Source organism: Camponotus vicinus, unplaced genomic scaffold (assembly GCF_025532165.1).
Source record: "Camponotus vicinus isolate PSW18456_S1 unplaced genomic scaffold, iyCamVici1.0 SCAF_9, whole genome shotgun sequence".
Classification (NCBI taxonomy): Eukaryota; Metazoa; Arthropoda; class Insecta; order Hymenoptera; family Formicidae; genus Camponotus; species Camponotus vicinus.
Genome location: NW_028141981.1, coordinates 3,618,415 through 3,641,967, shown reverse-complemented (window position 1 = coordinate 3,641,967; position 23,553 = coordinate 3,618,415). Strand labels below are relative to the sequence as shown.

At 35.8% G+C, this 23,553-nt stretch overlaps 1 protein-coding gene and 2 long non-coding RNA genes across 4 annotated transcripts in view; 2 read left to right on the top strand and 1 right to left on the bottom strand.

Moving 5' to 3' along the window:
* Positions 1–599: 599 nt before the first annotated feature.
* Positions 600–20,847, bottom strand: LOC145977512 (uncharacterized). The gene is made up of 3 exons (XR_014440519.1): positions 20,560–20,847; positions 906–1,132; positions 600–793 (listed from the first exon to the last, which is right to left on the bottom strand). It is a non-coding gene; the product is annotated as an uncharacterized LOC145977512 (long non-coding RNA).
* LOC145977127 (putative salivary secreted peptide) lies at positions 8,372–9,139 on the top strand. The gene has a single exon (XM_083108855.1). It carries the CDS (start codon positions 8,443–8,445, stop codon positions 8,836–8,838), a length of 396 nt encoding a protein of 131 aa, XP_082964981.1. The 5' UTR covers positions 8,372–8,442; the 3' UTR covers positions 8,839–9,139.
* Positions 19,941–23,553, top strand: part of LOC145977513 (uncharacterized) — a 359,277-nt gene continuing 355,664 nt past the window's right edge. For both annotated transcript variants that reach the window (XR_014440521.1, XR_014440520.1), the window contains exon 1: positions 19,941–21,801. This is a non-coding gene — a long non-coding RNA (uncharacterized LOC145977513). The remainder of the gene's footprint in view (positions 21,802–23,553) is intronic.

Sequence of the window (23,553 nt, the reverse complement as noted above, 5' to 3'; positions counted from 1 at the left end):
TTTTCGCAAGTTAATGCGCTTTCCGCAGGACGCTCGCTGGACGTGCAACGAGGCCCGACGTGTGCGTGTGCCTTCGGAGGCCCTCGTCGGTTTGTGCCGACGACAGGAACGGTTATCCGATATCAAATTATCGTACGTCGAGCCAAGTTCCTCCGCGATCCAAGACCCGGATCTGTACGCTAATAACTTCATTCCTGCACTGACACAACTCGCGATGGTATAATCTGCTCTGGCCACATTGCGATTGGTCGCCTCGCTGTTTGCGATCTTTATAGATTGAGAAATATCACGCAGAAATTGAACGCCAAGATAATTTGGCGCGTAACGATACATTTTTCATTCTTGTGGCTGGAAGAATTATCATATGACATTCAGTTGATTAAGGATAATTTTGACGACGTATCGGAGATACTGAGCAGACGAAAAGAAACGGATGACAGTAACTGTAAAAGAAAAATTATACGATTTTTTAAAATTATTTATATGATTATAATTATATTCGTAATCTAGATAACTCCTAAATTAGTTTAAAAATGAATTATTATTATTATTATTAATTTATTATTTTTCAAATTAATTTATATGATAACACTTGCGAGATAAGGTTTAAATTGTTTAAGTCACATGCGATAATATAACGATAAAAAGAAAATGTCATCTTTGCTGGTAAATCAAGTCGTCACTCGACGGTTTTTCTTCTTATTACTCCACGTTTCTATCGTCTCTCTCTATCATACATCATAAACCATCCGTGAATTCTCCACATGACCGACCAGCCTCGTCGCTCGGTCGCCTAGTGACAAATAGTTAGGCGTTACTCAAGCTGGTTACGGATCCTTTGACAAACATAGGCGGACAAACGTTTCCTAATTGTACTGGGAATTGTTTACGCTATCTCATAGTACCTTGTCACCTTCCTCCGTTCATGGCTATCCCGTGTTTGTCGTCCCTTTCTTGCACGTTTCTATCATTTCTTCCGGAAGAGTAGACGACGAAGATTTTGTAGGAGTATAGACGTCCGTGATGCGCTTAATTGAATATCGTCGGCGACGAGCTTTCATTAGGAGATCCGGCTTTTTTTCGTAGCTCACAGCTCATCTCTCGATATTACGTTCGTCATCGCGGGGATTACCTTCGCCAACACGGGAAACAATGAATCCACGTAGCGCAATGAGTCATGTATTCGCGACATATCGGATTAATTTCTAACCGTACTCTGCAGCGACGTATTTTTCGACATTTTTCGCTATAAAAAACGTACAGTTATTCACGCATGCATTTCCATGTTCCATTAGGTGCATAACCAACGAACTGCAGCATTCGTTTCGGCGACAAAGTTTTCACTTTGTCGCCGTTGCACATGTAATGAAAAATTATAAATTTTAAAAAATCTATATAAATTTAATAAAAATTATTTTAATTTTTAAACGTCTGTATAATTTTGTTTTTATTTTTTATCTTGGATTTACTCTCATCTTGTCATTTTTTGTAAACAAATTTAAATTATATAAAATAAATGTTAATTCTTAAAACAGATATAACGTATCATATAAAGTAGACATTAACGTAAATGAGGAAAAAAATGATTGAATTTTTATTTACGTCTCATTTTCTTTCGAAAAGCGCTAGATACGTGTCTGGGTTTCGATAACGTTATCTTTAGATTGGCAGATTGTACAAAAATAAAAAAAGAGTCCTCGGGCTGAATCACTTTGTCAAAGAGTCAAAAGCGGCCGCAAAATGTTATACCAACAATGCAACGTGTCTGAGCAAATATGTGAGCGCTGTTAAATATTTGAACATTTACCATGTGAATGTAAACGAGAAACCTTGTGTTATGATATGTATCATTAACTCCCTACGTATACCAACGCGAATCTGTCGCGTAAACTAGATGATTATATAAAGAGCTGTCTCTACGTCACACGAATATTTCACAATCAAGATTTCACATATGCGCTGTCAGGAGCTTCAAGATCCTCAAATTTTTCATTCTAAATATACAGTATGTTCAACTGAAACATAAACTAAAGTCGTTGGTCCATAAAAGTCTCAGTCTACGTTGAACGTATGTAATATTTATACACTAGATGCTCTATGAAGAAATGAATGTCGCGAAAATATGACATTTTCTCGAATATCATGCGACGTGCCTGCTTCTTTTTTAGTTTATTCTTTAATACATCTGCATGCCACAATGATATCAATTTATTGTGATTTTAGTCGTGTCATAGTTGATCATTTTAACGATATGTAAAAATAGCGATTTTTTAAAGAAAGTATCAAAAATTAATCCCCGAGATAATACTCTTTGCTGTCAAATGAAACTACATCAACGGGAATCAGTTTGGATACATTATCATTCAGCGAAATCGACTATGATAATAGAATGAAAAAGTAATAAAATTGAACATTCCTGAGAATATAAAAAAGAATAATTAAATAAAGTCAATAATATATTATCAGGAATGTCAATATCAATGATGATCTTTCTCATGTCGCATATGCAAAAGCTATATAATCACATTGTATTATAATGTGACATTAATAATTTGTGACAATCTTCATATCATTTCGAACGCACACCCGCATTCATTGCATCTGCAGGATTAAGCGGGGAATGGAAAGGAAGCCGCTAAAAACTGGCACAGTCCTCTCGTTAGATAGATCGTAGGACAGGTGCGGTAGCGACCGACGCTGCTATTTCCGGAGAAAAAATATCGCTCGTTTAACACCCCCGGGTTCAGCCCCACGAGGCCGATACGAGACGAATTATTGTGCCGCGCCAATCTACGAGGATTACTCGCGCCCACGAAGGGCCATCGGGATGTCGTTCAACGACTTTACGGTGGTGCACGTGCAGTCACATCCCTCTGAAAGTGCATCGATATCGTTGCACTTTGAGCTTCCCCGCGGATTAGTCGGCCAATCGCATTAAGAATTTCGATTTTAAAAGCTTTCGGCATCTCAACTTCCGTTTTCAAATGCGTAAATGTTAAGTTTTCTCCATCGAATAAGCAGGGCAATTTTAGCGTCAAAGATGAAGAAAATATTAATGCGCGGACAGAATTAATTTTTCAATAGATTAAAATATGCTAGCTCAAATTATTAATCCCAAATTTAATCGAAAAACTAATAATACATGCTAATATACAATGCAATGTTTTAAGATAATGCATTCCATATTCATTTCAATTGTTGATTAATTTATATAATATTTATTCTCACTAATAGTTTTAACATTTTTAAGATGCTGAATATTAAATACTCTTTCGCGCTTGAAATTAAGGATTTACTACATGTAAGACAAAGTAGAAATAGTGTTCATTAAATCTACATTGAAATATTGTAAAATCGGTTTTCTACAGAATATTTAATGTAAATTTTGTCCGATTTGAATATAATTATAATGAAGATTCTTTCAAAAGTTTCAAAATTTTTAATTAAAGTCTTTGAAAACTTGTTAGCATTTTACGGAGAGAAAAATCGCATCTTTCCCACTTGATTGTATGGCACGTACCATTGATTGGCACGAAATGTAGATACTTACTGGGAATTCGACCAAATTTTATGTGCCACTCGAGAGAGGAGGAAACTCGAAAGCCATTCAATTCTTACTTGCTCGATTGTCTGATTTGCGTAAAAAGCAGAAGAATGGAGGAAAATTTCATTAAAGAAATAGACCGAAAAATGAAAAAGGCAAAAAAAGAGAGTATAGACTTATACTCGAATAAATGACAATTAGATAGATGTAAGTTTAATAACAATTAATCGACGTTGGATTTGATGTGCAGAAATTCCGTCTTGCAATCAGCTTCAACGATTGTTTAACCTTATCGCGCAAATGGAAACTCCACATAGGATAGGACATACGTTACGTAACTGCTACTCGCGGGAGCGATCAGGATTCCATAAACCAAAACTATATTGCGAGCCCCTATACCCGATCTCTCTTCGTAGCATATTCTCGACGAATAATGGATTTATGTACGCGTTAGACTTGAAATACGCGCATTACAGATTAACGTCACTGCCATGAAATCGCATGTCTAACTGTCTAATGCACAGAGCTCATTATAATTTAACAATATTCATTGATATTCGTACATGTACAATAGATTTTACAATATAAATCTGTTAAAATATGATTTTATTTGGGTATGTGTTAAAGAGGATCAGTTACTATCATATATATTCTTTTTATTCGCGTTTATATGTGATTAAAATGATGGTGACAAAAAGATGATAAAAAGTTGAATTTTTATCGATGGATTAAAAACTTGATATGAGCACGTTAAAAATTATGATATAATTTGATGTAATTTATCAATAATCAATGACAGATCAATATTCTTCGTTTCAGTAATCAACGTTCAATGAAAAGATAATGATTCATTATTTGTTCTCTTTTACGAAGAACTCATTTTGATTTCTTATCAATGAATAGCTTTTGGAAAGCGCGAATTCATGTCTCTTTATCCGAGCTGATCAAAAGTATTAGCTTTATTATTTAAGAATTCTACGTGGAGATATATATATGCGAATAAATGACGATAAAGTGATTTTATCGCCGCGAATTTTTTGAAGACAATATAAAATTCAGTCTCCGAAAGGGACGCGTTAGATGTATGTTAATTTGCGAGAAGTAGCGAGTGGCGTTGAGTAATGGAGAAAACTAGTAACTGTCACTCTGACTCTTGTAGCAATGGGCAGTAAGGTACAGACTTCCAATGGAACTTTTCTGTTCGTCTAATTGTCCTAACGACTGACCTCTACGACCATCCACGCTCCCTTATCACCCTTTCATTCCGTATCTTTGGGGCGTTTTGCTCTTCGTTTCTACATAATAGTTAATGCTAATATAGAAAGAGAGCACGTTATCATACAGTAATCGTAATATTTTTCAATATCCTTCAGCATTATAAATATTCAGAGAGCCGGATTTAATACCATATTTTAATCACTTTTTTAACATCAAATATGTTTAATCCAATATCAATTTAAAATTATGAATTTGATCCTTACTCGAGATAGATAAAATTCGGAATTATATATAATATTTAAAATGTAATAATAGTTATATTTATATGATATCGTACGTGATATTCTTATATATAATATATTCTTGCATCTATAATTAATATATATTTTCTAAAAAAATATTTCCCTCAAAATATTTTCTAAAATTAAAATAAATTCAGATGAATTTAATGCGAAGTACAATAGTTAAAATTTAAGAATAACGTATAATCATGATATTATAAAATAATGTTCCCCTTGAATATGTTTTATAATTTTTCAAAAATTCCTTTCGACAACAATATCTAAAATCGATTCTACACACGATGCAAAATCTATCTCAATCCATCTTTAATCCATGTTATTACCTAGTCCAATAACCCGTGCAAAGTTATCATTGATTCCTGATCGGCACAGCTCTCTGTGGCTCGTTAAGACGACCAAAGTCGGCTTTCGGTCTCGGATTTCCGAGGCATATATCCGGATAATTAATGGCAAGCGCATCCTACGCGAGATGGTGATAGGACTGCGCGAGCGCGTCTCGCACCAGCCACGGTCAAGACAGGTGCCACACCGGGAATCGCTGAGTCAGTCCCGCGATCGGGGCCAGTCTGGTCGAATGAATAATGCAAGTGCACTTGCATCCCGGCATCCGATCATGCCTACGTAGGAAGGAAGGTGAAGTCGTCGAGGCACTCCACCTCGTTGTATTATCCGCATATATGTTTATCTGTGTGAGTGCATACATAGATACGCGAAACGCATAGAGTACGCATACGCATATGTCGAGGTTCAAGGAAGAGCAAATGATGCATTCAAAGTGAGAGAGGGGGAGGAAGGAGGGAGAAAGAGCCCTTCATATATATAGACATAAATTCCCAAATATATCAAACGAAAAACTGGCATTTATTGGCCCATTTTCTGGTCATATTCATGACAACAGTATGTGGTTTGCAGTAAATTAATATTGACGTGGAAACGAGTAAAATTTTTACACGTTTTTAACGTGTGAACAGATGTTTATTTAACAAGTAAAAATTTAGATAGAAATAACATCAAATAAGGTAATCTTTGAAATAACCGGTAAATTGACAACTGGATATGTCTTAAAGTCTTGTATTACGTTTTTTATTAATGTATGATATATATGTAATATTACATCATGTAATAGATATTGTATTTGATTTAAATAGCGATGAGATAAAGTTAATATTTTTGTACAAAAGAAACCAGAGTTTCCCCCTACTCGCCAGCTCTATGCAGGATATATTTATCAATATGCAAATATGATTCAAAAAATATCTTAATAACAAACATATTTATAAAGAAATTATAAAGAAATGTATTTTTGAGCTACTTAATTAAGACAGCATATCACATGTTTAAGTATCAAGATTTTATCGAAATATCGCGGATTTTTTTAACTGTGTATTCCCGGAAATTATCAACAAAAATTTGGACATTATTTATACAGATATAAAGTTAGTTCAACATAAGTTCCTTTTTTTATTAGTATAAATTATATTAACAAAGAAATGAACTTAATATAAATTAAGGAATTGAAGACATCTTCATACACAAACGTATTTAAATTAATGCTTCATATAAAAGTAATTAAATTATTTCGTTGTATAAAAACAACAAATTTCTTTAACAACAATAATTATTATTAAGAATATAACATGTAAAATGTTCTCCCCTGACGCAGACGATTTACGTATATTTCTTATTCAATGTATGATATTCTTGGCAAATATTGTTAGATGTATGTGTGTGTGTGTGTGTGTGCATATGTGTGTCAGCGCGTGCACGCGCACGTGTGTGTGAGAATTATTTCGAAATGCATAATCGACACTCCAGTCTCTCTGCGAGAATTTCACGGCTGTTATGGCCGATATTCTGTCACCGTGTATCCACCAATTGACTTAATGATCCGAGTGAATCTATTCTCGATGCAGGACCTAAGTGCATACACGAGGTAACATATTGGATGCTCACACGGTTAACAAGCATCTGAGCAAACAGTCTCCAACAGCCTTGACAAAGCAGCTGTGACCCTTGCAATTGGAAAGCAAATGGAAAGCTTCACCATTTCGGAAATCCAGATGTAAAAGATCAGAATAAATTAAGTTTTTTAAGTGCAATAATCTTCTTCAGATATGATTTAATAAAACATGAAATGCAAATCTCTCAATGTAAAATTACTAATATCGATAAATATTATAATTCTCAATGCATGCAATTATATTCTGCCTTTAGTCCTAATGCAATTTAAAAGGACAAAATCGATTCTTCCTGTATTGATTATAACTTATTATTGTCTTACATAAAAATTAACATATCTTTCATAAAGCATTTTTAATAATATATATATTTAGTATATGTAAAATATATATTTTAACGCAATAATAATTTAATACTTTATATTAATTCGCAAATATATAATTATTATCAGTCATTGTCTTTATTAAAGACATATTCTGAGATGTAGATATTAAAGGATAAGCATGTAATATGTTTAGGTATACATACATTACATGTAATTATTAGAGTATAAATGTTCGTATATTATAAAGTTTCTCACATGATCCTATTATAAAATTTATGTCAAATATCTTATACACAAAGATTCGCCATTAAAAAAAAATAATAATAATTATTAGTATTTGAAAAGATATCAATTTTATAAAAGTCTTGTACTGTGAATTAACTGCAAAGATGGAATAAGATAATTGAGATATGATTATGGCGCGGGGTTTCATAATATTTGAGCGATAAAAATATTGATTTTGTATACTGGAAACACACTTGTGCGTAATCTATTCTATGAATCAGACGCCAGAATAAAAATGTGCACATGTACACGTGTGTGAATAATAATTATATTTCGAGCGCTTTTAATTATAAATTTAATTAAAATACCAATCAATTACATATAGGAAATATTGCCCATGTCAATATTTTCTAAATGCTTCCTTTTTTTAAAAAAGGTAGCAATAAATTTTATAATTATATTATTTTGAAAATGAGTTTCCTTCTTGATAAATAATATAAAATTATTGATTATATATAATATTGAAATTATACAATAAATAACAAAAATATGATTCATAATTTAACGAATATGCCATATACAGATTTTATTAGAAATTTATATTGCTTAAATTGTGTGTGTGTGTTTTTAATAGAGCATAACGATGTTCATAATATATGTTATGACATGATCGTATTGATCAAAATAACTTTTTCGTAGAATATATCTTTCCAGAACAAGGTGATATATCAACGATGTAATCATGATAAGCTGCGCGATAAGAGATTATTGCACGTATTTAAACGCCAATCGCTCGTTGTGTCGGCAGAACTCGAGTAACCGAGTAACCTGCAGTGATTACGCGGTTTTCGAGTGTGAAATAAGTCAAAATGTCGGCACAAAAGTATATAATCGGTTTGGCCTTTCTGGTCGCTGCTTTGATGGCTATCAACACCGTACCAGCTAATGGTGCCGTTAATCAGTTCGCCGCCAACAAATCAAATCATCTGATTGTCGGCTACAGAGTGCCTGGTGACAAACTCGTACTCAGGCAAAATATTGTCAAGAACTCTTCCTGGATGAGGGTCGTAGTTATCGAGAAGACCTTCAATGTTTCAACATGGCAACGCATCACTTTGCTTCAATCGTTGGACCAGAAGACAAACGGCAACGGCGCTACTGCTAGTCTTTTGAAAGGTGGACCTGGCTCTAGCAATGTTACCCTTAAGTTCAAGAGCATAAGAGGTCACGGCATCAACCATATCGTTGAACTCTACGCACGTTAATTTTGGTGGAAGCAATTAATACGATTGGTATGATGAATCTTGAACACACACATACAGGCTGAGAAGTAAAATAATTAATTATGAAGACACTATGCGGTAGCCTCATATATATATCCTGAACTATTTATTATTACAACATTGTTATAATTGCCGCTAAAAATGTCTCTCTGCGTATTCTTGTTATTCATCTTCTTTAATCTTTCTTTAATCGTTTGATGTTTTATATTCATCATCAATAAATATCATAAGTATAATTAATGCAAATGTATACTTTCTTTCAAATATAAATATTTAAGGCCGATTTATATAGTCTTTCAATATATATTACAATATGCATGTGTTATTTTTGTATTAAAAAAGTATAATATGTCTAATATAAAAATATAATTTATAGCATAAGATCTAATTCATCTTTTATAATCTTTAACCTAAGATTATGAAAATTTCGTTTTTTTCTGTTTGAGAAAATAGTTCATTGAAAAATTCACTTTTATTATGTATTTATTTTCTCCAATTATATATCGCACTTATCAATGGTACTTTCGATACGAATTAAGATGACGGTGTGACGATGCGAAAGAATCTAGAAGAAGTGTCGATAATAATGCAATTAGCGCTGCGAAGCGAAACACGACAGCGATCCGGAATAAAAACGGACCTCGAAGAATCTACTTGCGGAATGTCTTTCTTGTATGCGCTAATCAAGCATCCGGACCGCTTCTCCTCGCGACTCGATAATTTCCCTTTTTTTCCTTTCCGCTTCCTCGAGGAATCTCCGTTGTTGGAGTTCGGGGGAATCGTCTCCGAAGAATCGTACGACACGGCTTGGGCAGGGAATAGGGAAGAGGATACGGAGATGCGGAGAGGAACATCTTCTATTTCCGAGGCTTACGTACAAAGTACGTTTTGCGCATGCATGCATGGCGGCACGAAGTAGGAACAACCGACTGGAAAATTGTTGTCGCTTCGTGGCGCATTCTAACACGGGGGTATCCCCGAGGAACTTCGAATCGAGTTGAGGACCACTGGAAATTGGTGGCGGTATCTCAAGCTTGCGAACGACCATTTCGTTAACCTACTTATTCTATCCTCCCCGTGTTCTCCAGTCCACGCGTTGCTCGCAAAGCCACGTCGGAATATCTAGTTTGTCCGCAGTTTCCATTTCTGAAAACTATGCGCGGAAAGGAGGAGGCGTAATTCGCGGTCCTACATTGATGGCAACTTTTCATACGTTTTAATAGATTTTAATGGCCTGGGGAGACCGGCTATACATGCCGATTGGTGGCGCGATGCGAACCACTCGACGATCCTCTGTTTCCGAAGTTATCAGCTACTTCGAATACTCGAAACGTATAGAGCACACCACTACGCCGAGTACCGTCACGCTGTCCTAGTTCTGTCACGAACGAAGACAGGGTGCGAAGGGATTATATTTGTGGACTAGACAGAAGCATGTGCAATTTTTATATGTGAAAATTGAGGTCGGGACAAGCATTAGAAGCATAACATCCGAGCAATTTCGTATATTAAAAAATTGCTCTCTTACAGAAAAATGTTTTGTAAGAATTATTGATTTACATATTTTATAGAAGAGTACGTGAAGTTTTTGAAAAATTACGCTTTAACATAATGGGTTGAAATGCTTTTCGCGAGCAGATATCATGTATGCAAACAGTAGCCAGGTGTTTAATGATTGTGACGTTATAAAACAGTGATAAGTATGTTTATATTTTGTACATGTATGATTCATGTATACGATATATGATATACGTATGTGTATATTGTATATGACGCATATAAGAGAATAGCTCTTCTTTAATATTTGATATTTTTAACTAAGCAAATAATGCGGGGTTTCGCTTTTTTATTCGTCAACAATTAAAGAGAAAGTTTAATAGCATCGTGTCTCTAATCGTGAGCGATCTTATCACATTCGTGTCAAAATTGACACGTCTATTTATAAAGTACGAGGAATCTCTAGCTAGCTTAGAAGAGTTACTTTGAACTTTTTCTAGCGCGAATCAGTATTTAGAATTCTAAACATGACACGCAGGTCTACATTAGCGTTGTGTCGCGACTATTCCGATGATAAAACGAGGTCTAAGATGTTATATCTGGATACTCGAGAGTATAAAATCGGATTGTCCTGGGAAACGCGACATATGGGATGGTGCATAAGGCAAGTAGCATTATTTCCGTTGTAATAACATAAAAATAGAAACGACTTATAAACGAACGCTATATTTATTCTTTGACGTACATGCAAAGTACGCGCGCACTTGTCGATCGACGACTCTAGAGCTTCAGCGTTTCAAGTACTACTGCATCCTCTTTTGTCGCGATGTTGATCGACACTGAGTCATCGTCATGTATATTATTTTGATATACATAAGTAGAGAGTACGCGTATCTCTCGTTTTTATTCTCTTCATAAATTAAAACTTGAAATGTTTTTTTAAAGAAAAGTACTACTCTTATATGTGCAGCTACGTAAAATTCGATTCAGATAAACGATAAAATTATTTCAAGATCGGCTTTTTATTAAAGCCGATTTTTATTAAAGAGTATGGATCCTCTCTTATGTATTTTAGAACAGAATTCTACATAAAAAATTCAAAAAAACACAGTTTACAATACTTGAGTCAACTCGAAAGAATTATCGTGTAATCGATAAACGTCGCAAGTTGCTCGTGTATGCCTGTGAAATTACATTTAATTTTTCTGCCTGAGCGTTACGTTTTTATGAGTGATAAGGAGAGTTGGTGCCTCGTAAAACGTGCATATAAAAAAACATAGTTGACCGCATCTGGCAACCGACCGTGATGCAAGAGCACAAGGACCGCGACGTGCAACCCGTAAACCTGTCGCGCACGCGTTCGGTTATTGCTTATAAAGTTGCACGACTGTGACGAACACGTGTACGAAAACCAGGATTGGATGGACAACCCGATGACAGGGACCGAGCGAGAACGAATGAAAGCGTGTTTGCATGAGCATGGCTACAAAAGAGCCGCCCGTCAATCCGAAACCGCAGCGGCCATTATCGGGCAATTTTAAACGAAACGCCGTAGTGTTACGACTCGCGCGCTTTAGATTCTGCAGTCGTCAAACAAAGCATCCCGATGCGGTTCGGCTCTTGGAATCCGTGCAAACTGAATGTTGGTATATACGCGACAACAAAGGGAAGCGGCAAAACGCGTTCCCGAAAAGTGCGCGAGTCCACGGTTAAAAAATAAAAGCAGAGTGCAAAAGTATGCTAATGCAATAACAGCTTCTGTCACGCGCGTGTAAATCCATTTGCTTTTTGTAATTTGCGCTAATAAAATTATCATATTATGATGATGGCTTTTATCCTTGTATGCAAAATATACGCTTACATTCTTTTTCAGCTCGTAATACATTACTGAATATGGCATTTTAAGATAGCAAGCGATGGATTTCAGTAAAGAGAAAAGAAGGAACGTCATAAGTCGGCGGCATATGCTTCTTGAGGCAATGCATGTGTAATGCAAGTCAGTCGAATCGCAAGCATTACGCAGCAACTTTCGAACGAAATGGTTCTAATGGATTGACCAACTGACTTGCGTTTTTCGTTTGAAACCTTCTGCGAGTCATTTGAAATCCCATGTAAAAGCTGATGAGTTTAAAGCGCTGTGCGTGTCAGAGTTAAATGCATTCCGCTGACAAGCCGTACGCTCCTTCCTTCGTGAAACGCATTGTTATGTAGCATACAACTTGAATTATCATGGATTTTTGCTATGAGTATCATAATTATTATTTCCATGAAGTTTTATGAATGTCCATGCAGTTTGCAATTAATTATTACGTTACAGAAATGTGACGCCGCAAGCACGCTTCTGATATATTTCATTAATATTATGATCAATTCGCGACAATTGTGTGTTAACATTATCCGACGAAACCATATCCATTGAATTTATATTATCCGTTGAAAACATACAGATAGGTATAAGAAACGAATAATTATGATTTAGATCTTAGATAATTATCCTGGAATTTCGCATCTCGTAAGCGTTTAGTTTGCTATTCTGCCAATTCTAAGTCCTTTGATATCAAAGCTGCTGATTGGCCACAAATGCAAGATCAGAGTCGGTAGGATCGGCATGTGGATCAACCGTGGGTGTCCTATGCGGTCAGCTCGTTAACCGATATGAACTACACTATGGTTGAGTGATCTCCATTTGCTTATATAGGAAATGCGATTAATATCCTTTGATGGCGGATATCCTTAACATATAACGTCTAATCGTACTTAATCATGTTTCGCAAATTGTTAATTTCCCCTATGTATCAAGGACTTTATTTTACTTTTTTCTTCGCAATGATTTCAATCAATCGTAGACATAATATCGATACTGAATATATATTTTTTCTAACGTGTTTAAAGCGCAACAGACAAAATTACTTATTTGTTACAAAATATTTTGTTTATGCATTATATACATATACGATTAAATTATTGATACATTTATTAGTACATGTGTACACATGTGCTAACGTCTTTAGATTAATTCATGAGAAAATGTGTTGAAAATCCGTCGAGACTATTTGGTAAGTAATCGCTCAAAATGTGACTAAGTACAGCGATTTTTCTTACATTCGTACTCGTGACTAGAGATACATCCGTAGCAGATAAGCAGAAAGATACCGGAAAGAAGAATTAAAAGAAGATCAGCGTTCCGAGAGTACGCGAATTTTTCAACATCAAACATTCAGAAGGAGCGGGATGAGGAAGTAGGGTAACCAGTTTAAAAGCCCAGGGTACTTTAACACCCGGGAGCACTACTCGATTCCTCTTTCTCTCTCCCTCTCTCTTTATCTTTTTCTCTTGTCTCTGAAAAATCTTTTTATTCCAACCGTACATTTGTATGTACTCATACATATGTACGATCGTGGTGCAGCAGCTCAGTCGCACTTTATTGAGCGAATTTCATTCTCGTTTATAGTTATAACCATCGCGCAAGATACAAGAGACAAGTATATCATAGTCATAGAAATCTATAGAGCGCGTAATAATTTATGCCATCTTGGTCGTGGAAGCTAAAGTAGAGCGATGGAGATCAATTACAACATTCACGTACTTATTCTTCTCCTGTCATACATCTTTCTCTTTAACTTTGAGGGATATATAATACAAAGTTACGGATGAAAAATCGCCAGTGAGATAAAATTCTTGTTAATAATCCGACTGTTTTTTATACCGAGTTCAAGCTACTTTTTCACACGAGCCGTTTAATTTTTGTAAGATAAAATCTGAAAATACGCAATATATTGAAATGAAGTTGAAGATGTGCCTAGCAAGCGCTGCGACGTATCTATTTGTACAGAAATTTCAAAATTCCGGTTTTAAGAATTTCTAGAATAAAGATCTCGTATCTCGTACCCTTAACTATACTATCGCAGTAATTTTCTCTTTTATTATTGCCATTATGCTTAAACGATCGTTCCTTTGGGTAATTTCCAGTTTTTCTTATAGTTCATCCCGCACATAGTATTAACCTACGCCGTGCGACATAAAGCCATGAAAATTTTTATTTCCTTCGTGGTAACATGACATTATCGTCAGCACTGAATTGCAACGTACGTTGTGTTCGAGAAAATGGCGTGACATATTGTACACGACTTAGGAAAGGTAAAGGGACGCAAAGTAGTAGGCGTTTGAGACACGTAGGTAGATAAACTATGGGAGAAGATAATTGTCGTCGCGGGAGAGAGTTTCATATCAATGAATACTTCCGCGATTGATTCAAAGAAGGTGACTATAGAGGAACTAAAATAATCGAATAGCAAATATATTTTTTTGTGCAATATATGTATATTGTGTGAACTGGACAAATATTCTAATCTTTACAAAATTATTATGAAAATTAGTAATTTTATGAAAATATAAAAGAGGATAGAATATAACTAATTTGATAATACCAACTAAGACATGTTAATTGTGTTGAATCAATATAATATTTAAATAAAATTTGTATAAAAATATAGTAAAAGATTTAGATATACTTCAGTATATTTATAATATTTATAGTAATATTTGTAGTATATTTATAATATTAATAATATTCAATTACGTTATTTTTTTACACATTTAAATTCTTTGCTTATGTACTGTGTACACAATGAATACAAAAATTATTTTCGAGTTTTCAGCTTTTATAAGATAAATTACATATTTTTGTTTGTCGTATTAAGTTATATCAGTTGTGTGTGGAAAAAAGGTTTGTGATCCCTTCTTCAAAGAGGCAGCGAAATAGATTGCGAATGACGTCTGACATGCGTATTTGCGTATGAGAAAGGGTCGCGGCTTGTAATTTCTCGAACTGGTTAGTGAAAGAGCCTCGCATAGAGCAGCCGGATAGTCCGTATCGCGTAAATGTACGAAACAATATTGATCCATGTATTAAATATTTAATTCGCAGGAAGAGGTTCAATACACGAACGAGGATGGTTGTCTTTTGAAGACAGGCCGAACAAACGAAAGCGAACACGAAAGGAACGAGCGAGGTAACATGCAATTCTATCCGTCTTCTTGGCGTTCATCGAGGAATGGATGGACTTCCATTATTTAGAGAACTTGGTAAAAAATTGCGATCGTCGACATGTCGTTTCTATCGATCGCAGTTTGCCAACATGAATCATCTAAGATTGTCGTGTTGACTTTCCGAAAGAGAAGCAAATATAAAAAAAATTCAACAATCTCGATAATTTTTTATTCTTAAGTAAAAATGTTCTAAATTTCCATGAATTATATATTTTTTTTTTTTAAACTACAGTTCTGATTCTTGAGATATTTATTGAAAAATATTATGAACTGAAATTGACTGAAATTAGAAAGTTATTAGCAGTTTTTGAACAATAAAGGCAAGTTTAGTGCAACCAAAAAGTTTATATATTTTCTACATTTAATTATTCATTTCGAAACATATCAGCAACTGTAATTTTTTTAGAAAAATTCTAGCCGAAACTTTATGAATTTAATCCAAATTTTGGAAATAGGGTGCAAACTTTTCATATATAATATATCTTGGAGAGAATTTGAACTATTCACAAATCAAAATACATAATAAAATAAGCTCAATGATATATTTTTTAGACTTTTAAGCACAATAATTTCCGATAATGAAATCTGCAAACGCGAAAACAATTAATAAAATACACACATGCGTTTATGTTTTATTAGATTTATTCTGAGACTTATATGTATTCAGTTTCATAAATTTTACATCCTATAAATTATTTATTACGTTCTTACGTACATTGAAAAAATATCATACAATAAACCAGTAAATATTAGTTATTTAGCGTTATTACATGCAGCAAATTATTGCGCAAATATTCGCTACGATATTTTATTGCAAATATGGTAAAATTATATATCGCTTTTAAATAAATTGTCCAAATATAAGATAAAATTATACGCGCCTGCTATTAAGCACATCCGAATGTTTAGTATCAAAATATCCGCATCGTGTGCAGCACGCGTGTACAATGCTCGGAAATTAAACTATGAAAATGCAACAATAAAATTACTGTAGTGGTTCACGCCGTCGTGTTAAAATGTAAGCGTAATTACATTAGCATGGAATGGCTTCATAAACAAATTTCAATAAATGTGCTAACAAATTCATTGCTCTCGCAGGAGGAATGCGCGATATCGATCGATTATAGCGGTGATATACTGCAAATTTGCTGCAACAAGAGGCCGTTGTGCTGTTGGGCGTTGAAAATGAGAATCACAAGAATTTTTCATCGATGAGATCATCTCTAGATTATCAGAAAATTGCATCGAAAACGCGCTTAAAGAATCAATAAAGTCGATAAACAGAAATAAGATATGATTTTTCTAGAGATTCCAAAATGAACTGATTCTTGTGGGCCTGTGCGGTGGATTTATTTTTGGCGTTACATCTTTAAAGGAGTTTTTAGATAAAAGGACTTTAATAGCCGTGGCGACCTGAGGCGACCAAGTTATCCGCGCCTTCAGTGATGTCCCTTGCACCTCCATGTAGATTTTACCACCCAAATCACGTACCCGGAAAGTTCTTTGCTCGGTTATCGCGTTTCTTCATTTTTCCTTATTCCGCACGTTGTTTGGCCCACTAATCAACGAGATAAAGCTTGCAAGGAATTAAAAGAGACTCACATTTGCGGTTTAAAGTGCTATTAACTCGCGATAACGAAAAGCTTTGTTGAGTTAGTTGCTAGTCGGATTCTATCTTTAAATAACAAATGCTTAATTACTCTATAAATTAATCCGCATATTATATCTTCACACAAATATATATTGATATAAAATCTATAAAATAGATATAATCACAGTCTATATAAAATAGATATAGAGAGATAGACCAATATATTGATAAATGCATGTAAAAACGTACGAATTTTATGAGCATTGAAAATATTAGGTTTCGCGAAAGAAATTAGAAATTCATATATAAAATATTATATATAAAAATATATATACACATATAATCATAGTCACTTTAATATTCTTGTGAATTAATAGAAAAATCGAAACACGTGGATACGCGTTGCAATTTAGTATTCAGCAGGATTCTTTCAAGGTACTTTTAATTCTTCCATAAAATCTTTAGTTCTTGGAAAAACCGCATCGATTATTGACTTTCATCAATTAAATAGAATATCTCTATTATTATTTCACAATTTTAAATCAAGCAAATAAGCAAGAACATTCATAAACGATATCAACGAACAAGCGTGAAAAGTTAATTATTAAATTTTTAGAAAATTATTCTTTATACATATAAAAATTGTTTATATAATAATTTATTATAAAATCAAATTAAATAACACTTTTATTCACTGATATTCGCTGATATTTGTTCGTGATCGTTTATATTCGTTTGGTCTGAATTTTGCAGAAATGAGTGTAGAATATGGAAGAGAATAATAAATATGTAAATGTCATTCGCGGAGCAAAAAGTAAAAGAAGAATGTATCTATGATGGGGAACGATAGTTGACGATCATATGATTATCCGATGCACTTCGCACAGTCATACGTCTTCGATTTATAGAAGAAAAATCTCAATAGATTTATCGAGTATAAACATGCGGATGCGAAAACAGCAAAGTACGAAGAAATACAAAGGAAAAGCGTAAAAGACAGAAAGATAGCTACAAAATTTCGAATATGGAAGTAGTCTACAAGGTAGGCCGAAATTATAAATAATAAATAATTATAAATAAAAGTAAAATAGAATCATTAACAAATTAAAGCGTTAATAAACAACAATTGTTGCAGTAATATCTGATCTAGCAAAAAAAATTCGTGGTAAAGCAGCCAACAAGCTGTCACCGTGCGTGGCTTTTGTTTTTTTTTTTTTATATTAACTGCACTCAATTTATCCCCTCATCTGCCTTTCCAATCCATATTCTCAATGAAAAGTCGGTACTGCGCAAAATCGCTATCCACGAATAAACAATCCGAGGAAACCGAATATCAACACGATATCGACCGTCAATCTCACGGGAAATGAAACGTTCGCACCTTAACATCAATAAACTAATATTTTTAATTAACACATTTAATGTCTGGCTCTATATTATTACGTGTACTTTGCGCTTGTATATTTTAAAAGAATGAAAAATCTCTTGGCATTCTGAAAAAATAAATTTTTTCTCTATATATTATTTTATATCTATATAAAAAAATCAATAACTCGAATTAAATTGATTCAAATTTTGTACGTCTCTTTGTATTATTTTAACAAATACTTTCAAAAGCTTTCTCTTTTACAGCTTCTACCATATATCATGTTCTCAAATATGTATTAATGTGAGATTATACGTATAGTTTGAGAGTGTTAAATGAAGTAAAGGTGGGAGTTGCAATAATTGTTTTTAAATTTATTATGCATTTCTCTTGTATGTTTTTAATAAAAGCATCACGTTTAAAGCATAATCTTGACAATGTAGTAGAAAAACAGTATTTTTCACGTATCAATCATTACGAGTTTTTAAGCATATGATTTTTTTTAAATTAAATAATTTAATTTTTAAAAATATTGACAAAATAATATTTTTGTTTTTCAATTGTGTATATATATATATATTAATAAAATTGTGTTTTACGAATTGATATAAAAGAGCTAAATTTTAATCAAACTAAATAAGACTTTTGTAAAATCTTTGCATAATAAATTTGAATCTTTTGTCATTGATACAAAATCATTTGCATTCGTTGAGTTTTTTAAAGGAAAAGTACTGTGTGTTTATTTTTCCTGTGTACCTAAGAAATCTGCAACCGTTTTCTGCATCAACGAGATACACATTTGATACAATTGCTAACACTATTGCAAATTTCTTCATATCCGCGTCGATTCTCGCGAATGGCGGATGTGTTACCGAAAAAGAGCGCGACCGGGTCTACGCGCGATAGCACCTCTCCCTTCCTCTCCCCCTTCAGCTTCTTTTTTTTCATCGGCGTGCCGGTGCGCTCTTAATGAGATGGCAGGGCCCGTGCCGCCGTTAAAAATATTTCCCTCGCATTCATCCGAAAGGAGATAGCGCGCCGTCAGACAGAGAGGGCCTTTCTTGCGCATACGTGTTTCACGTTAGGCAGCGCCGTGCATCCCCTAATGCCGCATGGGTGCAGCAGGGGTGCGCTGGCGGAGGAGGCGCGGCGAGGTGAGGAGATACGCTTGGCTCGTTCGCTTCTTCCTTCTCTCCGCGGAAGTCTGCGCTCGCGGGGGGTGCTTTTACCGCCTCGCAGATAGCACCCCGGTAAGTATATACATATTCTTGGCGCTTGCGCACGTTGCACGTTCTCTCGCTCTCTGTCACTCTACTCGGCATCGCGGCAAGCCGGCTATCACGCGCCGGATTCCACTCTCTTTCTCTCTCTCTCTCCTTCTTTCTCTCTCTCTGTTTCTCGCGCAGACCACTCGGTAAAGAGAGCGAGATGATGTGACTGCGCCGTTGTGCAAAGCCGTGCGCGCGCGCGAAAGGGGAGAGAGAGAGAGAGAGAGAGAGAAATGGGACGAAGGGCGCAACGAGGAGCGAGAGCCGGCGCGATCGAGGGAGAGAACGCGCGAGGCACGAGGGAGAAGGAGTGAGAGAGCCGGAGCATTGCGTGGGGAGCGATCGCAGCTCGTCATTCGAAGCCCGCCAACGGACGAGCGAGCAGCCACGGAACGGGACCGCGATCGAATTGAACGAACCCACGCGATTTCCGTAAATTAAAAGAAAAAAAAGAGAGAAGAATAGACAAGAGAGCAAAACACGCGCGTCGCACGCGATCGAGGGAAATAAGTTGCACGGGAGAAAAATTACGATCGCAGGTACTCGCGTTCGCTCGGAGAGCAAGATTCCGCGGGGTTGTAAAATTCGCGACACTCGCTCGTTCGGCCGAGTCGAACGGAGCGCTCGGTTCGCGTTAGGTTAGTTTCGGTCGCGATCGGATCGGCTGCAGTGCGAGTCTCGCGCGTTTTCGATAGAGAGAGAAAGAGACAGATATTGACAGGACGAGTGAGGAGAAGGGACGACGGTGTGAAAGCAAAACAAAACTGTTGTAGTGTGATACAAAGTGACTTGTGTTACGCGTGTCTTCAACATATATGTATATGTATATATATCGACAGTTAGGTTAGGTCAATATTCACGTCCTTGAGCACGCGAAAATCTGATGAGGATTTTGAGAATCGAGTGTTCCGAAAGAAAATAATCGTACTTACGTCTGTTTCAAGTGGAGCATCGAGTCGTCTTTCGAAGAAGTAATTCGGCTACACTCATCTCCTGGATTTTACCAATTTCTCCGAAATTTCGGCTCGGCCGATTTCCACGAAGCTTGCCGAGAGCCGAGCTCGCTCAAAACACTATCGCAACTTCAGTTTTCTTCGCGACTCCGGTGCGTGCACGTCGCCCGTGTATCGAGAATCACGACCAACGTTCGTACGTTTTTCGATCCGCGATATCGCGATAGTTCCGAGAACGAATATAAAGAGGTGTGTTCGTGCGTGCCGCGCTTGAAGCAGCGACGTGAAATTCGCGGCTAACGTCCGATTCGTCGGAGACTCGCTCGATTTACTTCACAGTGATAGTCGGCCATCGACCGTGTTCGAAGCAAGTCGAACATTGCGTGCTCGCGTCGAAGATTAATCGTTAGAAAAGATAATCGTCAAATCCGGTGCCCCGAATTTTGCGACCCAGTAGTGTCAGCGCGTGTTTTCTCGAACACAATCACGGGAATTATCGACGAGTCAGTCGAAAGTGAACGATTGAAGTGAAATAACGATCGAGTTGCGAAGTGAAGTGAATTTGTCGCGGATCTCTCTCGAAAGTGCTCGGCTACCCTGCGTGACATATATTCTCGCGAGTGTGTTTGGTGCTGCTTTTCGCGGATTTCAAGTGACAGAAGAAGAGAAGGGGAAAGGCAGACAGGTCTCGACAGGTCTCGATCGAGAAAGGACGACATCTTCGCAATTACAGTGCGCGAATAAAGAGGCTGCCGTGAAATACATCGATTTCGATTCCCGATATCGACTCGTCCGTTTCGCTCTCGTTCTCGACGCGAAATCGGCTAATCGTTATACGTTACACGTCGTTGTATACGCCGCGTATTCCTTCCGCGATACGATCTGACGGTCGACGAGCGCGCGCGATCAATCCCGCGCCTTTTTCGAGAGCCGAGAAATTACGGTGCATTAATTTCTCGCGAGCGAGCGAGACGTGCTTCGCGCGCGAAACAAGTGACGCGTTAATATCTTGAGGCACCGGCGAATTATCGACGCATCGCGCTTCTCCGAACTCGAGTAACGCGCTTCGATCTCGCCCTCCTCGCCGATCCTTTCCGCGATTTACTTCGGATTACGCGGTCGCGCCGGCAGCCTCCATACGTTCGTTCCGGGAAGGATAAGCCCCGGGCGGTGCTCACGTGACGAAAGTGCAGACGCCGTCTCCTCGGTCACTTGAAACAAGTATGTATATTTTATGTATCTCATAAACTATTATGTAAGGTGTCCCGCTGGGCCAAATATCCTTTCAGCTGACGATAAGGACATTTTTTAATTCGCGAATTTTTCTTCAGAATTTTCAACAATGTGAGATTACATGCGAACATAAAGTTACGAATAGTTTAGTAAATCCAAATTCGTATAGATTCACAAAGTAAAATAATTACATAAATGAGAGAAAGGCTATTAGGACAGTAAATAGAACGCCAATGAAAGTATGTATGATGTCAGGATGTGTAGGATGTGAGATATTAATCGTCGGGATTTTTTAATTAGATCATTAAACGAATTTTTGTTAACGTTGAATCTGAATCGAATTGACGGACAAATAAGCTTGCATTATACATCTTGATATTATGCATTTTGAAACGTAATTTACTGGAACCCTTTAATATATTAAATACCATCATGTTTCATAACCACTAGGCATTGTAACAACCCGCATTTTTATTACTTTGACCATCTGTAGTTGGAATATTTGGTGCGTTCGAGGGCAACTTGTGTGCACACGAAATTCGGCGAACCATTCACGCTTAAGCCATGAAACAATTGTTTTGTTTTTAAAAGTTTTTCTTTATTTCCATGCTGTCAAAAATTTTAATTGTATTTTTTTACAACGTTGATATTCATATCATATATACGCTCGAATTTAGCAGAGTATATTCTCCCTCGAGAAAAAGTTATACACAATTTTGAAATGTATTAATATAATGCTTGTACGATTTTATTAGAATTCGTCTTGATTAATTATAAAGAAGCAATAAAAAATGTTTGAAGGCTTCTGAAATTTTCTATCAAATAACCAATAGCCAAAATACATTGTATTTCCGGCAAACTCGTCGTACAAGTTCAATATCGGTTTATGTTAGTGCTACGACCATGACGATTCGTGCGTACAGAAATGCGTTAGGCGTAAACACGCACGTGCACGCGGCGTACGCGCGTATGTTTATACCCGGCTTCATTCATAACAAATCGTGCGTTGCCATTCATTACGTTGTATTTTCGGGAATACGTCGGGATCGAAACTTTCAGACGTACAAGCTTCGTAGTTTGCGGGATAATCTGGCGCCTATTATGGAAGCGATAAATTTGCACAGTTTGCAGTTATTGCATAACTTAGGGCACTTTATCTTATTCCGCGATAAAGTATTAAAAACAGTTATTGGTTAGTATTGGAGAGAATTTATTTCCTTTATATCAATAATTTAAATTTACATGACAATGATATATACACGATGGCATATAATTATACCGTGGAATTATTTGTATTATTTCGTTTTCTCATTATTTCGATTTAATTTTTATTTTATACAGGGTGTCAGGGCAATCTCTTCCCAAAAAAAGCTGTTGTAGCTTACCTCGAAAGCCTTTTCGAAACATTATAATAAAGTATTTTTTCATCGAGTACTTTTCGAGTTATGAGGCTTGAAATAATTTCTTAATTTTTACATAAACCATAAAATATCTAGTAAAATATTCAATTTTCGATTATCTTACCTTAATACTTTTATGTACAAAATAATGAGAGGAACCAATTGGTGTAAAGAAAACACATAATTGTTTCGAAAAAAAAAATGTAATTGTTAATTGCAAATTACATATTTTTTTTCGAAACAATTATGTCTTTTCTTTACACCAATTGATTCCTCTCATTATTTTGTACATAAAAGTATTAAGGTAAGATAATCGAAAAATGATTATTTTACTAGATAT